At 52.0% G+C, this 15,838-nt stretch overlaps 1 protein-coding gene across 8 annotated transcripts; it reads left to right on the top strand.

Annotated features, from left to right (window-relative positions):
* Positions 1 to 2,821: 2,821 nt before the first annotated feature.
* Positions 2,822 to 14,710, top strand: TMEM41A (transmembrane protein 41A). 8 transcript variants are annotated; one of them, XM_075132284.1, is made up of 7 exons: positions 2,935 to 3,010; positions 4,718 to 4,888; positions 6,133 to 6,217; positions 7,778 to 7,931; positions 9,469 to 9,630; positions 11,706 to 11,844; positions 12,738 to 14,710. In XM_075132284.1, the coding sequence occupies exons 3-7, from the start codon at positions 6,156 to 6,158 to the stop codon at positions 12,959 to 12,961; spliced, it is 741 nt and encodes a 246-aa protein (XP_074988385.1). In that variant the 5' UTR covers positions 2,935 to 3,010; positions 4,718 to 4,888; positions 6,133 to 6,155; the 3' UTR covers positions 12,962 to 14,710. The 8 variants fall into 8 exon arrangements, with proteins under 8 accessions (XP_048719711.1, XP_048719715.1, XP_074988383.1 ...); XM_048863756.2 differs by having other exon boundaries at positions 5,986 to 6,217; XM_048863758.2 differs by lacking the exon at positions 4,718 to 4,888 and having other exon boundaries at positions 2,878 to 3,010.
* Positions 14,711 to 15,838: the final 1,128 nt, after the last annotated feature.

Here is a 15,838-nt window from a genome sequence, read left to right as displayed (position 1 = left end):
GGACTAAAGCTCTCTCTACTAGCCCCAAAAAGTTGTTCAGCCTTAAATCTATAGTAAGTACAGGACTGAATATCGTTTATCCCCAGGGCAAAAATTCTACATACGTCAGGGGGAAAAAGGAAATGTTTCTCTGGCAGCTTCATGGGGTAGCAGTGTTGGGGGGTACAATGGCAGCACGGGCACATGCTTACAACAAATTATTATGGCCAACATAAAATGAGAATAAGAATCTTTCCTTTCTCTCACCCTTTGTCTGTCTGGCCTAGTTAGGTACAACACTCTCTGGTGCAGTGACTGTCTCCTACTCTGTGCTGGGGCCTCATCTCAGTTGGCGCGCTCTAGGGTCTACCATAATACAAATAATAATACAAAAAGTACTGAGAACTCATCTTTGCTACTGACTTCAATTTCAGTTGTGGGTGCTCAGTACTTTTTTATACTACTATTTGTATTATGGTGGCCCCTAGAAACGTCCAACTGAAATCAGGCCCAAGCACAGACACAGAGTAGGAGACAGTCCCTGCACTCAACACAATTAATATTAACAAGGGGGAAGGAATGAAAGCCAAAATAGCGAAAGAACAGGTTAAAGACTATTTAGATAAATTAGATGTAGTCAAGTTGGCAGGGCCTGATTAAATTAATCCTATGGTACTTAAAACACTAGATGAAGTAATCTTGGAACCATTAGCAATTACCTTTGAGAACTCCAGGAGGATGGGTGAGGGCCCAGAAGACTGGAGAAGGGTAAACATAGTACCTGTCTTTAAAACAGGGGAACAAAGAGGGTCCAGGGAATTATAGGTCAATTAGCCTAACTTTGATACCTTGAAAGATTCTGGAACTAATTATTAAACAATTTGTCAGCACCTGGAGAATAATAGGGTTATAGGCAGTGGTGAGCTGGAGCTGGTTCACACCGGTTCGCTAGAACCGGTTATTAAATTTAGAAGCCCTTTTAGAACCAGTTGTTCCATGAGGGACAACCGGTTCTCAAAGGGCATCTAAATTTAACCGGCCAAAAGTGGCGCCTTAGGTGCCAACTCCACGGGTGCTCCAGCCCTGGAGCACCCAAATGGGGAAAATTTGGTGGGTGCAGAGCACCCACCAGCAGCTTCCCTTCCCGCCCCACCCCCAGCTCACCTCCGCTCCGCCTCCTCCCCTGAACGTGCTGCCCCGCTGTGCTTCTCCGCCCCCCACCCCCGGCTTCCCGCAAATCAGCTGTTCGCATGGGAAGCCGGGGTGGGCTGAGAAGCAAGCGGCGGCTTCCGGCTCAGGCCCAGGGAGGCAGAGCGGAGGTGAGCTTGGGCGGGGGGGGGGGGTGCGAGGGCTGCCCGCGCCGCAGCAGGTAACCCGGGGTGGGGTCGCGCAGGGGAACCACTCCCCGCCCCAGCTCACCTCCACCACCCTTGGCCTGAGCGGGAAGCCGCGGCCTGCGTCTCAATCCTCCCAGGCTTCCCGCCGAACAGCTGATTCGCGGGAAGCCGGGGGGGGGGGGGGCGAGAGGCAGAGTGGGGAGGTGAATTCAGGAAAGGAAGCGGAGGTGAGCTGGGACCGGGCGGGGAGCTGCCGGGGGGTGCTCTGCACCCACCAATTTTCCCTGTAGGTGCTCCAGCCCCGGAGCACCCAGGGAGTCAGCGCCTAAGGCGCCACTTTTGATGTGATCTGTGGGGGGAGTGACCACTCCCCCTGTTCCCCCCCTAGCTACGCTCCCCCACCCCTAGGAGCCAGAGGGACCTGCCGGATGCTTCCTGGGAGCTGCCCTAGGAAGCCCTATAGGTAAGCACCGCTGGGACTTCCCACCTCGCCCTGCAGCAGGTGCCTCTGGCTCTTAGGGCTGGGGTGGGCACCCACTACGGTGACCCATGAAACCCTCCTGCCCGGTTCTGGGGGCAGTCAGGGGACAGGGGTGGATGGGACAGGGGTCCTGGGGGGGAGTGGGCGCCAAGGAATGCGGGGGGGGGAGCTGGATGGGGCAAGAGTTGGCAACCACCCCCTCAAGGGTTGAGGAGGGAACTCGTTGTTAAGATTTTGGCATCTCATCACTGGTTATAGGGAACAGCCAGCATGGATTCATCACAAAGAAACCAACCTCATTTCCTCCTTTGACAGAGTTCCTGGACTAGGGGATTGCAGGGAGGCAGCAGACGTGAGATATCTTGATTTTAATAAGGCTTTTGACACAGCCCCACCTGACATTCTCTTAAACAAACCGGAGCAACGGGGTTGAGATGGATTTGCTAAACGGTGGGTGGGTGCACGCTGGGAAAGGCTGTGCCCACAGAGTAGTAACCAGGAGTCCGTTGTCAAACCGGGAGGCCACATCTCCCGCGGCCCCACGGGCCCAGCCTTGGGCGGGTGCTATCCAACACGGTCATTAGTAACCCGGGTAATGGAGGTGAAAACACGCGACTGAGGCGAGCGGCGAGCACTGCGGAGGGCAGGCCCGGAGCCCGGTCACCGCGCCAACCCGAGCAGGCTCTGTCTGAACGCGGCAAGGCGGAGGTGCAGGGCGGTGCAGGGCAGCCCAGGGCAGGGCGGGACGCGCAGAGGGAAGACTCCCGCGCAAACCACCCCGGGGCGCTGCTGCCCAGCAGGCTCGGGGGCGCCAGGGCACAAACTCCCGATGAGCCAAGGCCGGAGGCAGCCGCAGCCCCAGTTCTACCCGTGGCGAGCGAGAGCACCAGAGGCCCGGGGCCCAGCCCCCGCTGACGCCCGGGGCGGGGCCTCAGGCCGCACGGGAGCCGATCGCTCTCACGCGGGCGGGCGAGGCCGCAACAGGGCGGGCTGCAGGAGCGCGGCCCGTGTCACGTGGCTCCGTGGGGCGAGCCGCCGGTCGGTCACGTGATCGGCCGCCGCGAACCGCCGGTACCCGGCGCTCTTGGCGCTGCAGCTCCCGCGCCGGGATGCGGCCGCTCTGCGGTTTCCTGGCGCTGCTCGGGGCCGCTTCCTGCGGCCTCTACCTGCTGTCGGCGCGGCTGCGCCCGGGGGGCCCGCTCGGGGCCGGCAGGTGGGTGACGGCCGGGCCCAGCTCCCTCCCCCCAGCTCGGCTCCGGTCCTGCCCTCTCTGGCCGGGGGAAGCGGCTCCTCCCCGCAGCGGGAGCCGCCCACATCTCGCGTCCGTGCCTGACGGCGCCGCTCTCGCTGTGGGCCCGGGACCCCTGGGTCACCAGAGCTGGGCGCGAGCGCCCGTGGGCTGCCGAGGGGGCCGGGCTCCCCAGGCTCGTGGTGCTGCCGCCAGCGCCCGGTGCCCCTGGTGTGGGGCACGGGGCCGGGCCTGAAGGCGGGGTGCTGGGGTCCGGGAGCACGTGGGCCAGGGTGGGACCAACCGGCCGGGCCATCTAGGGCTTTACTGCACCTGCAGCCCACCGTCCCAGCATCCCAGAGCCGCTTTCGAGAAAACCCTTCGACCCTCGCTTCGTCCGTCTGTCACCCCGCCGACAGAATTTGCAGGGTGGCGGCGCTGTGGGCAATGTGCTTTGCTGAGGGACTGCTGTGATGCCTTGGGTGTCCTGGAGGAAAGCCCAGAGGAGAATGACTGTTGTGATCTAATGCATGTGCACATTTTGCAATGGAAAATGGCAACTTTCAGGTGCATGCACTATTTCCCCATGTGAAAAGATTTTAAATGATTCAAGAGTTAGGAGGGTTTTCTCTATCTGATTTTGACTGAGGGTAATGTTCAGGATGAATGGGTGAAATACTGGATTTTTGTTGACCTGTTAGTATAGGGTGGCAGCCTAAAAATATATCCCCACCATGTGATGATCTTTGCAGGGTGTGAAATCCATAGAAATATGGTGTTGCATGTTCTGAGCTATGTTTAGCAATAGCAAATCAGTGTGAAATCAGATCTTTGAGAAGCTTTGAAACTAACAATGTTAGTGCCGGTCATCTTCGGCTTGACATACCCTTCTAGGATCCTTCATCTATCCTGACTGCTAGGATTTGGCAGATGTTTTGTGTTTTATTGCTTTGATTTATATTGTAGCAAGAAAGGTCCCTCTCCAAAGCTGTAGGTGTCCTTGATACTTCTTTAAAACAACAAATAGCAAAAAGGCAAGTGCTCCAGCAAATTCCATTATACACCAGCAATAGCTGACTGATGGTATGTCTATGCTATGGGGTTATGCCGACAATGTCCCAACTAGACATAACCCCATAGCACAGATGCAACCTACACCTGCAGAAGAGGTTTTTCTGTCAGTGTAAGAGTGCCACATCCCTGATGATGATAGTATTCTTACATTAACATAGATGTGTTTGCACTGGGGCTAGGGTGGTATAAGTATGGCATTCAAGGGTTTGATTTTTTTTTTCACACCTGTTGTCCACTTAGCTATGTCAACCTTTTAAATGTGGACCAGGCCTAACCCTTACAGCAGCACTGTATAAAGAAAATACCCTGCTTCTGAAATAGCAGCCCTCAGGTAGTGTCCCCCATCCCAAAAGCCCCTGTAAAAGGAGAGGCTGTGTTATGTGCTCTGAACGGCAACACATTTGGGCCATATGACACCTAGGAAGAGTGAATTCTGACGTGGAGGACCCTCATAGAGAATACCCTGCTTCTGGCTGCTCAGAACCAAAGGGCCTTCTGCTTCTCTGCACTGTGACGCTTTGGTCCTGGGAGAGTGACTGCTCAAATAGGCAGGTGCAAGGCCAGGTAACTCTTAGTTAAACTACTTTTTTTGTTTTTTTTGTTTTTTTTTTTTTACAGAAAGCACATAAAAGCCTAGACACGTGCGGTCTATCTCTAGTTGGGATTCCTTTCGATTTTTAGCTCTGCCTAACAAAGGTTTGGCCAGCTTTGAGCCCTTTGTTGCCCCAAAACCAGGAATTACCACCCAGAAAACAAGTCAGAGCAAGCAATAGCCCACCCTACCCACAGGTACTAGCTCTCATTGCATCACTTAACTGTGGATTCTAATATACCATTTGCTATGTGTTAACTGAGTTTGTTCTCTAGGCCCCTGTGCTCTTTGGGGCAGAACCTCAGCTGGTGCAAATTGTCATAGCTCCACTGAGGTCAATGGCATAAGGACAATTAATATCAGCTGAGGATCTGACCCTGTTGAAGACCTGCTCATGCCTTACTGCCTGGGGTGAAACCAGGTGACTTGTACTGACCAGTAACTCTTTCTAGCTTAATGTTATTTTGCCAATAAGGTGCAAAAAGGTCTCTGACAGTCAAGGGTAGAACGCTGTTGTGGAGCATGGCAAGTGAAAAACACATGTGTGCACACAGTGAAAACTCCTTTAATGATGAGATATGTGTAGAGATGTAGACTCCCCTCTCAAACTGGAATGCCAGTGTGTGGCCCCTTGCACAGACTGACATATTCCAGACTGCTATCTGGCTCTGTAGAAAGGATGTGGTGTTCTTTAAATGAACTGTATAGGCCAGCAGAGGGCTGGGCGTTCTTTTACTTTTTCAGAGAGAAGAGGGCTAACAGATGCTTAGAGGTAGGACAAAAGGCAGGAGACTTGAATGGGTCCCCTTGATTTTTCTCTCTCTGAGTGAATTAACTCATTGACTCTGCGACGGGATTCAGGCCATGATATCTAAGAATGGGTATCTGTCTGTTAAGCTCGTTTTATCTTTCTCTGTAACAGTTTCCCCAAGCTTGAACAAATCCTGATAGCTGTGCAGATTTTGTATGGTTGACAATTGTTTACGATACGCACTTTGATGGTGATAGTAGATGCACTCTCTCTTTAACTGCGTTGCATTTTATGGGTGTTTCAGACAACAATGGACAAGTGTCCCCTGCTGGTCTTCCCCAGTCAGGTGGGATGCTAGTCCAAAGAGTAGATTGTGGAACACAGTGATACCAACAGCCCTTGTCCAACCAGAGACAATTCAGTGTTTGAACTCTCCAGAAATCACTCTGCAGCCACAGAAGCAGGTGGTTGTGTCGGAATCTGCTTGGTGTGTTGGAGTTTTGTTGCGTACAGAGTAACAGCTGTTTCCTATTCATTCATCAGCATAAATCATCTGAGTGAGACTTAGTGGGTACAGTGGTGGAAGCAAAGAAACTTTTGCACACCCACAGCATGAGATTTCAAGATATGTTATGAAGCAATTTGTCCAATTCAGTGTGAGATTTCTGCCACTTGAGCTTTTTCCATCAGTTGCCAGAGGAGAGATGTAACCCATGATGACCTGTGAGGTGGAAACCAATAAGGAAGATGCACAGCACTTAACCAGTAGTGGAAGGTAAAAGATCTTCATACAGTCCTATTGTGAACAATATTCTTCTTCAAGAAATGACCAGGTCCAATTAATCTCTGAGGAAGGGCCATCAAAGTGCCTAGCCCCAACCTCAAATTGCAGGAGGCAACAGTCAGTCCCTGCCATGGGTAAAATCTCCAGTTGTCACACCTCCATACTCAGCCCAAACACCAGATCCAGAGGGCAGCCAGTGGTATGAGTCGGGCCAGCAGCAACCTGGGATAGTCAGTGCCATGGTGGCCAAGAGATCCTGGCACTGGTGTCTCCAACACCTCCTCTGTGAGGAATGTCGGCTGCTTGCACGCAGCATGGTGATCTGTGCACTGGCTCCAGTCCCATCTAGTGATGTCCTGGATGCTGTTTTCAGTCCTGCTTCAGGGTAGGAGATGAATGCTCCAGGCTGGATGCAAACAGTACTGTTAATTTTCAGTTTGCTGAAGACCAGGTAGGGAAAACTCTCTCTCTTTTTTTTCTGGCAGTTTCAGCTTGTTCTGTGCAGGCTGGATGGGTCCGCTGAGCAATACCAAAGGTCGGTCATGGGAACGTTTGTCAAGCTGAATGGGTGCACTGCGTAGATAAAGCAGGAGCTTGCTCTGCAATATAGCACTGCTGTTCACACTTAGAAAAGGCCTAGGTTGGTGTAAAGCCTGCTGGTGGATTTCCTAGGAACTCTGTTGTTCAAATGAGAATGTCCTTGAGTCACTAGCAATGTTCCCTCTAATTTTTTATATCCAGGTGCAGAATTAATTTTGTTATGTGAACCGAATATCGAGGTGATGTGTGGTGGGGGTGGGACCAAAGGGTTCGGAGAGGGCTTGGGGCTGGGGCAGAGGGTTGGGGTGCGGGCTCTGGGGTGGGGACAGAGATGAAGGGTTTGGGTGTGGGAGCGGGTTCAGCTAGGGCAGAGGGTTGGGCATGGGGTGCTGGGGATGCAGGCTCTAGGGTGGGGCTGGCAATGATGGGTTTGGGATGCAGGAGGGGGCTCAGGGCTGGGGCAGATGGTGAGTGCAGGGGTGAGGGCTCTGGGTTGGAGCTGGGGAAGAGGGGTTCTGGGTGTGGGAGGGGGCTCAGGGCTAGGGGCTCTGGAAGGGGGTGTGGGCTCTGGGGTGGGGCCAGGGATGAGGGGTTTGGGGTGCAGGCTGCCCCGGGGAGAGAGTACTCCCCCAGCCCTCTCTCACCACAACAGCCCTGGGGCTGGGGCCGGGGGGAGAGGCGCCTCTCCCTGCCGGCAGCCCTGCGTGCCCCAACTTGCTCCCCTCCCCACCCACCCCCTACCTCTCACCTCTCCAGGCTGCGTGCCTACATGGATCTTTATAGCCTGCTGCATGGCCACGCAGCTTAGAGGGAACTTAAGTCACTAGACAGTTTGCCACAGACTTCCTCTGACCCGAAGTAACTTAACCTGCCTCAGTTTCCCCATTTGTAAAATCAGGTGAAGATATTTGACCTTGGCTGTCCATTTGTTAATGTGTGCAGAATGTCTGAGAGATGCGTGGAGTGTCAAGGGTTTATCATTTTTAGCTGGATCTCCCTCTTCCTTCTCAGGTCACTCAAGTTCCCATCAGACCTGGAGGAGCTGCGAGAGCTTGCAGAGTTTCTACAGTATTATAAGCAAGAGCACCAGAGCTATGTGCTGCTGCTGTTCTGTGCTGCCTACCTCTACAAGCAATCCTTTGCCATCCCCGGCTCCAGCTTTCTGGTACGCACCTGCTCAGCTCTCTAGCACTCTGTTCCTTTTCCCTCACCAGACTTTCCGAAGCTGGGATTTGCCATAGGGTCTTAGCCCACTCACTGGGCGCTCTCGTTTATTGGGGTCACTATTTAAACCCCACTGTCCTGGCCTGTCATCTTGCTTCCAGGTGAACAGGACTTCTCTCTGGGAGTTTGAGAAATGCATTGCACACCCCTTGCCTGGGGACTAGACCTACTAGCCAGAGGCGGATTAAAAAATACTACGTGGGCTGCACCATCAAGGTTTAGTGACAACGCTATGGGGTAAAGCTCATCCCTGCTCCTTTATATTCCCCCGGTTATACCTCCAAGGGTCAAAGCCTCGCACTGGAAGCTCATGCTCAGTTTAATGACTTCTAAGTCCTATTCAGAGTCACTGCTTTCAGGCTAGGGTTCCACATGCCATGTGACTAACATTCTCTGTTTATAGATGTGACCTTATGTTTGGCCATATTAAAATGTGTAGTTTTGGATCATGCCCAATTTACCAAGTGATTCTGTTGTCTCTGTATGACACCCCACCCCCGCCTTCCTCATTATTTAGGAAACAACCAGTTTTTCCATATACAATATCTACAGTGACTCTATGTTTATCTCTAAATTGTTGATAAAAATATTAATATTGAACAGCCTTGGGCTGAGGTCCAATCTCTGCAGGATTCCACCCAATGATTACACGTGGCGATCTGTTAGTAATCCATTTACTGTGCACCTGGTTGAGTTTGGATAGAGCTGGTTTTCAATCAGACTGTTGTGCGGTGCTCAAGCACTTTACTCATGTCCATGTTTTTGGTTCACCCTGGTTCCTGCCACCTTGAATAGCTTTAAATAAGTTCTAAATATTCCTCTGCTATTACCATTCCATGTCAGCAGAGGTTGTAGTTGGCCTGGGCCTATTGTCTGATCACAAATGGGAAGGGGGAGGCGCCCATGAGACAACCTCTGCTAAGATGCTGGCTGCTCTGTGGAAATGCTTTAGGTCACCTGAGCCAGGTACCTTTCAAGCCCTGAAACTAAGGGACTGAGGGAAGAACCGAGTGAGTCTCCTCCATAAGCTGCCTGACTCAAGGACTGAGACTGCAGTGGTCAGTTCAGACACTGCTCTCCTGCACTGGTGAAGTTTCTAGAATGAGCCATGAGTTTTAACCATTTGTGTTATGGTGGCACTCGGAGGCCACAACCGAGCTAGGTGCTTCCCTGCCCCAGATGTGGCTGGCATCTTATGCGAAGGTGACAGAGCTCCTCTCTTTGGAACGGTTGATGCTGTCCCCAAACTCTCTGCCTTCTCTGGATGGAGGATCCTCTCTCTGGAGCTTTAATACAGAAAGTCCACAACAGGCAGTGAAGCTGTGCCCCTGTGGGAGCAAAGGGGATGGTTGGCTCCCCATCAAGCTACCCATGTGGCCAGAGGAGGGTTGGGCTGGCTGTGATTGTGTACGCATTGCTGAATGCTTTTGTCCAGTCTCTTATTCATAAAGTCTCACTCCCTGCTTTTGTTCTACCAGAACATCCTCGCTGGGGCTCTGTTTGGACCATGGATGGGGCTCTTGCTGTGCTCTGCTTTGACTTCCGTGGGTGCCACCTGCTGTTACCTGCTCTCCGGGGCCTTTGGAAAACAGTTTGTAGTCTACTGGTTTCCTGATAAAGTGGCCATGCTGCAAAGAAAGGTAAAGAGATCCTTGCTGCTAGTCCCTCTGCTCAGGGCATGGGGACAAACCCCCGGTGATGGGCTGACTGGAGCAGAGCTGAGCTGTGATTCTACAGCCCCGTCTTAGCTCAGGGCTTGCATTTGTGGTTCCTTAGTCCCCTGTGTCCTACCACCATGGCAGTTATTGTCCTTCTGGCTTTGGAATCAGTCCAGTGGACCCAAAATGTAAGCAACATGAGCTTTTCAGAGGGAGAACTAACCATATTAGCTATCCCTTGGATAATGGAGTAGGTACTCCTGCTCTGAGAGCAGGGACATGGTAGTGCCCTCTAGCGTCAGCCCAGTTTGCTTTGAAAAGGAATTGGATGAGTGGCTCCAGGGGGTTCCATGTTTGTGTGTCAGTCTCTCTCTGCTCCTCTCAAAGATAAATGCACCCTGGATTCTGAGAGTTGAGCTGGGCTCTGCTTTCTCATGCATTGTCGCCAGCAGGCCAAATTGGGCCTTCAGAGATTCCTTAGCAACCTCTTTGAAGGCAGGTGTAACTAGCTGGAACTTGGTAAGTAACTTTGATGCCCAGGAAGATACTAGCTCGTTCTGCCATAACCCTGCTTGACCAGTACAGCTGACAAGAATAAAATGCAGTGGACACTTAGGAAGGGTGGGATACTCTGAGCTCTCAAGCAATAATGGCTGAATTCTGCAAACAGAAACTTGGCGTAGATTCAGTTCCTGTATTCACATTTAAAAATCAGCTCTGGCACAGAGACCGCCTGACTTGGTGCCCCACCTGTTCGTGCCTGCTGACCAGTCCACCTGCCGTCCCCTGCTAGGACTGTCTGGGAGCATATGGGAAGGCTGCTCTTGTTTTGCAATGTAAATTGGTACAAATCCTTAAAATGATCTAAGGCATTACAAGGGCTGGAAGCTGCTTTAAGCCAGCCCTCTTAGTCTTGTGTCTGTTAAACAGAGCAAAGGCTGTAGGTTGGCTGAAGATGTTTGCTGCACAAGAGCTTTAGAGTGGTTTTAACTGCAGAATAATATTGTGGAGAATGCAGCTTGGAGGCTGAGTGCTGGCCGGGGGGGGTGTGTGTGTGTGTGTGAGAGAGAGAGACTGATGCTGCCTTGAACTGTGCCCTGAGGGGTCTGCACAGGAACGGCAGTGCCTCCTTAGCCTGCAGCCCCAAGAGTCAGCAGAGCATGGGATAGTGGCTGGCCAAGCTGACAGGTGCCTATTGTGCTAAGGAGGTTGATGGGCTCCATGGGACAGGAGGGAGGGGCTTGCTGTGTCCTTCTTTGTCCTTTTTAACCCCTCCAAAGTCTGGCCACTAAGTGCAAAGCCTCCCTTAGGCAGTATTGTGCTGTTAGAATTGATCGGTGCCCGTGTACAGCACTGGGAACACTCCCAACAGCTGTGTTACTGAGGGCCCTAGCCTGAAAACACTGCTGTCAGGCGGAGCGTTTCCTAGTGGGAGTGGAGTCAGTCAGGTAAGCGTTGGCAGGAGCAAGCCCTGAGGGTGTGGAGAACGTCTGGCTGATCACATCCTAATGCTTTCTCCCAGTGCTGCTGCCTGGACAAAGCAAAAGGTGCACTTACGCTGTTAAGGAGATGCTCAAGGGACAGGGCTAAGGTTGCATGTTCACCCTTCCCTTCCACACTGTCACTCGGCTGCCTTTTTAATTTTAAGGACTACCCATTATAGTGACCTTGAGAACCAATTTTCACTAGCAGAATGGCGCTGCCGGAAAGCAGGGTAAGTTGCAGGGAATGCAGCTGCCCTTTGTGTAAGTGTTTTTTTTGATCATGTCTGTCCGTCAGTGATTGCCCCCTTTTCCACTGGTCTTTCATGCCCCAGGTTTGCGCGTATGTTCACTGGGTGCAGCTGCTGCACAGACGAAGCTGATCCTGGTGCATGTGGGTACGGTGGTACTAAGCTACTCTGGTTTGCTTTTATTTCTGGGCTGATGTTACATTGTGGCTTATTGAAATGAAGTCCTGACCTTCTGCTCGTGTCAGACTGGGTGTCTCGGCTCTGCAGTAGTTGGCCAGTAACAGGCAGTGGCAGCACTGACCTGGTTTCTCTTGTCCAATGGCAGGTGGAGGAGAACAGGAGCTGCTTATTTTTCTTCTTGTTGTTTCTGAGACTTTTCCCCATGACCCCAAACTGGTTTCTGAACCTGGCGTCTCCGATTCTGAACATCCCGGTTTCTCAGTTCTTCTTCTCCGTCCTTATCGGTAAGGGGCTGGGGCTGGGGGCGCGCAGGCTCTGTGTTCAGGAGGGGATCAAACCCAACCTACTCTATGCTGTTACTAGAACCCAGCAAGCTTGAGAATGTACTATGCTACACTTGAGGAATTCCATCGTTAAGGGTCCCACAGCAACAGTCACGTGGCTGTGTTAGTTTCCTGATTCGCTGCTGTCTGTGCCCTTACACTGTCACCTCTTCCCAGGGTGAAATGGCTGTTCCTTTAGAGAACTTAGCTGTCGTCGGGTGTCCCGATGCCCACTGGTTTTTAATGAGTGCTGGGAAATGGCATTGCAGCTCCGCTGTTCAACACGAGTGATTTCTAATCTCCCCTGTTCGCACAAACCCATACAATGGCCCTGCAGAAGCTTGCCCCTGGCCCGAGCCTCATGTGTGCTGCCCTCTCTCCAGGTGCTGTACAGCATATTTGATGCAGATTGCCCACTGCGCTGCTGCAGCCAGGTTGGCCACTTGGCTGTGTCAGGGGCTGGGAGCGGAGTATTCCCAGTGACAGGACCCCAGCTGTGTTAGATGAGGCTGGGCGCAGCCTGTCCAGAAATCCTTCCCCAGGATGGAGGGGCAGAGAGGGGGCATTGCTTGTCCCTGTCTCCTGCTTCACAATGGTTAGTCCCCCTTAGTGCTAGCGAAGGAAAGTGACCCTTCCAGGGGCACTGAGCTGTACTCCCCCATGTGCAGCTCTCACTTTGTCAGCACACCTGGATGCAGAGAAGATGTGACCTTTGACCAGTGTCTTACACTGTACCCTGCATGCCATCTCCGAGCAGTACAGATCTGTGGTGTCTAGCCAGAGCAATCCTGAAGACAACACCAGGGCACTAGGGATGGTTGTCTAGTAACAGGCTTCTCCCTCTTCTCTTCCAGGTCTGATCCCCTATAACTTCATCTGTGTGCAGACGGGTGCCATCCTCTCACAGATCACCTCCCTGGATGCCATTTTCTCCTGGGGCACGTTGTTTAAGCTACTGGCCATAGCCATGGTGGCGTTGATACCAGGCACCCTGATTAAGAAATTCAGCTGGACACACCTGAAATTGGATGAAAAGGACCAGAGCGTTCGCCTGCTCAACGGCAGAAAGAGCTCATGATGGACCGGGCGCAGCAGCTGCTCAGAATACCTGATTGTGCATTTATGGGGATGGTGCAATCCTCAGCAACCAGATGGTGTTTTAACTTGCTGCCTGCACTGCCTCTTCTCTGCACAGGCCAAGGCAGAGGACAACTGCAGTTCTTAAATCTTTTTAAATCTAGGAGGAGACGTGATGGTCTCGTTTTAAATGGTGCTTGTATAAATGTGAATGTCTGGCTTGCTGGGGAGCTGCCAGTGGGCTTTGGAAAAATCTACAGGGCCATTTTCTGACCCTGGTGAAGTGCTGCCACATTTAGTGCCATAGTGGAGCTCCTGGCCTCCACAGAGGTTTGCCAAGTGTGTCCGGTGCCCTGGGGCTCTCCGAAGTGCTGGTGACTGGCATTCTCATGGCGGTTGGTTTAAGATGGCTGTGGTGGAGGTAGAGCTTAGTGAGGACTGGGCTGGCTGTGATAAATGAGCCACTTGTGTGCCCACCTGCACAGCGAAAGCAGCTCTGCTTGCCCTGGCACACGGAGTTCAGGTGTGTTCGGACAAGGCCTCCTGCAAGGCTGCAGTGTGTCACTGCCTCCTTCCTCCCCAGTCTCCGTGAGCTGTGCAGTGGGGCTTTCACTGGAGCTGAGCTAATGCTACAGGCTCGAGGGTTAACAGGCCCCCTGCCAGGGTGATTGTGCCTGGGGGTACTGGGGAGCTTGTGCCTGGGGTACTTACCATGCTGGAGCCCAGACCAGACTTCCCCTTGCTTGGTTCACAAGGATCGTGGTTCCTGTTGTTTTGGATTCAGGAGAGCACAGGTGCCCTTGCTGCATCCACAGCTGGCCTGCTCCTTTCCTTCTGGCATAGGGTACTTCTAGGCACACCTCAGCCCCACCCCACCCAGATCCTTTCCTGTGATTGCTTGTTGTTCTACAGCTCACTTCAGTGGCTGCATGTTTCCCACCGTAGAATCCCCCCTCCCCACCGGTTGCTGTATTCTTCAATGTCATTCTTTTAATGCTTCTGAAGGAATCAGAATAGCTGTACTTCCTGTCCCAGGGAAGCCCATTGCATCCTCATCCCCTTGTAGCCTGCCTCCAGCAGTGGCCAATAAATCCCCAGTATTTCAGCAGAAGATACAAAATCTCCTGCTGCTTCCATAATGCCCCTGGCCATGTGTGCAATTCTGTGCATGGAAAGAGACTGCCTGCTTGAGAAAATGGATACACAGCTCCAGAAGTAGCTTCGCTTGGTTATCCAGCCTGTCTGGTCCAGAGTCAGTGCTCCTGGGTTTATTGGAGTATAGTTTCTTAATGCAGGAAACCAGCCCTAAACCTGGTTACTTCACAGCCAAGCCCTGAGCTTTTTACATGCCTATTTCTGAACAGAGGAAACCCCAGGAGCAGTATCTCCAGGGAATCAGTCTCAGCATCACTTGTGCCATCCAAGTGTTTGGGGAAATAGCAACTCTTTCTGTCTGTATTTAGCTGTTCAGGATCTGTGTCCTGCTGACAAGGTTTCATACTGAGGAATGGACTTCTCTGCAGCGAGGTTGCGTCTGTGCCTGTGGCAGGTACCATCTGGGGTGCATTGTGAATCAGCTGCTCCTTAGACAAGAAGACTGAAGGAAACGCAGCCCAGAAATCCCTGGCTGCTGAAGCCCATCTGAGTGGTTATTTGTCTCCTTGCCTGGTCTCACCAAGTGCCTTACCACCCAGGTGTCTGTGTTTACATGTAAATTACTGCGTCTCAAATAAATGGTGGTGAAACTTTACCGAGCAAGTTTGTTAAATGAAGCGAATGTCATGCTTGCAAAGGTGGCTGGCAGCAAGCAGCCCCTATACTTCCCCTCAGAGCTAAGGGATCGCTCTCACACCTGGGGAGGGTAGCTCAGTGTCCAAGCCCATTCCAGGAAGCCTCAGGCAAGAGGTTTAGCAAAGTGGCTGTCTGTAAGGCACTGGCCTGAGAATAAGTTCACTTTGCCCAGTGAGCCGGAAGTTGCTGCTAACCAGTCTTCACTGCCATTGGCTGGAAACTTGCTTGTAATGGCAACTGGCAATGAGAGGAGATCCGTATGGTCAAGGAAACATCTAGAGCATAAAGTTCACTTGTTTGTGGCCTTTGCTTAGCATTCCTGCTGCACTCAGATGCCCTGCAGTGGCGTGTCAGTATTCCCTGATGCGGGATGTGCTGCCATCCTACCTTGCAGTGTCTTTCCCAGTTTAAAATGTTTTTTGGAAGAGCTAAGCATGCTGAAATTCCCTTGAGGCTAGGGCCTGTTGGATTCTGAGTTCACTGCCATGGGGCTGGTTTCTCAAAGTCTGGGAGCTAACACACACCTAATCCCAGCTGGATTCTTAAATGAAGTGTTCTCCCGCTTTTCTCATAAGAATGGCCAGACTGGGTCAGACCAACAGTCCCACCTAGCCCAGCATCCTGTCTTCCGGTAGTGACCAGCGCCAGGTGCCCCAGAGGAAATTAACAGAATAGGGCAGTTATTGAGTGATCCATCCCGTCACCCAGTCCCAATATCGCAGTAAGAAGCTAGCGACACGCAGAGCGTAGAGTTGCATCCCTGACCCTCTTGGCTAATACCCATTGATGGGCCTGTCCTCCGTGAACTTATCTAATGCTTTTTTTCAACCCAGTTATGCTTTTGGCCTTCACAGCATCCCCTGGCAATGAGTTCCACAGCACTGTGTGAAGAAGTACTTCCTTATGTTTGTTTTTAAACCTGCTGTTAATTTCATCAGATGACCTCAGGTTCTTGTGTTTATATGAAGGGGTAAATAACTTTCTTCACACCATTTGTGATTGATTTTTTTTTATAGACCTCTATCATATTTCTCCCCATAGTCGTCATTTTTCTAAGCTGAACGGTCCCAATCTCTCCTTGCACGGA

Source organism: Caretta caretta, chromosome 9 (genome assembly GCF_965140235.1).
Source record: "Caretta caretta isolate rCarCar2 chromosome 9, rCarCar1.hap1, whole genome shotgun sequence".
NCBI lineage: Eukaryota > Metazoa > Chordata > Testudines > Cheloniidae > Caretta > Caretta caretta.
This window is presented reverse-complemented; position numbering and strand designations above follow the sequence as displayed.

Bases quoted from the DNA above. Each gene is read 5' to 3' on its own strand.
- TMEM41A (XM_048863754.2), top strand. From the start codon at position 2,907: ATGCGGCCGCTCTGCGGTTTCCTGGCGCTGCTCGGGGCCGCTTCCTGC. The intron at 7,932-9,468 runs GTACGCACCTGC...TTGTTCTACCAG, and splicing joins TCCCCGGCTCCAGCTTTCTG to AACATCCTCGCTGGGGCTCT. The intron at 9,631-11,705 runs GTAAAGAGATCC...GTCCAATGGCAG, and splicing joins TGGCCATGCTGCAAAGAAAG to GTGGAGGAGAACAGGAGCTG.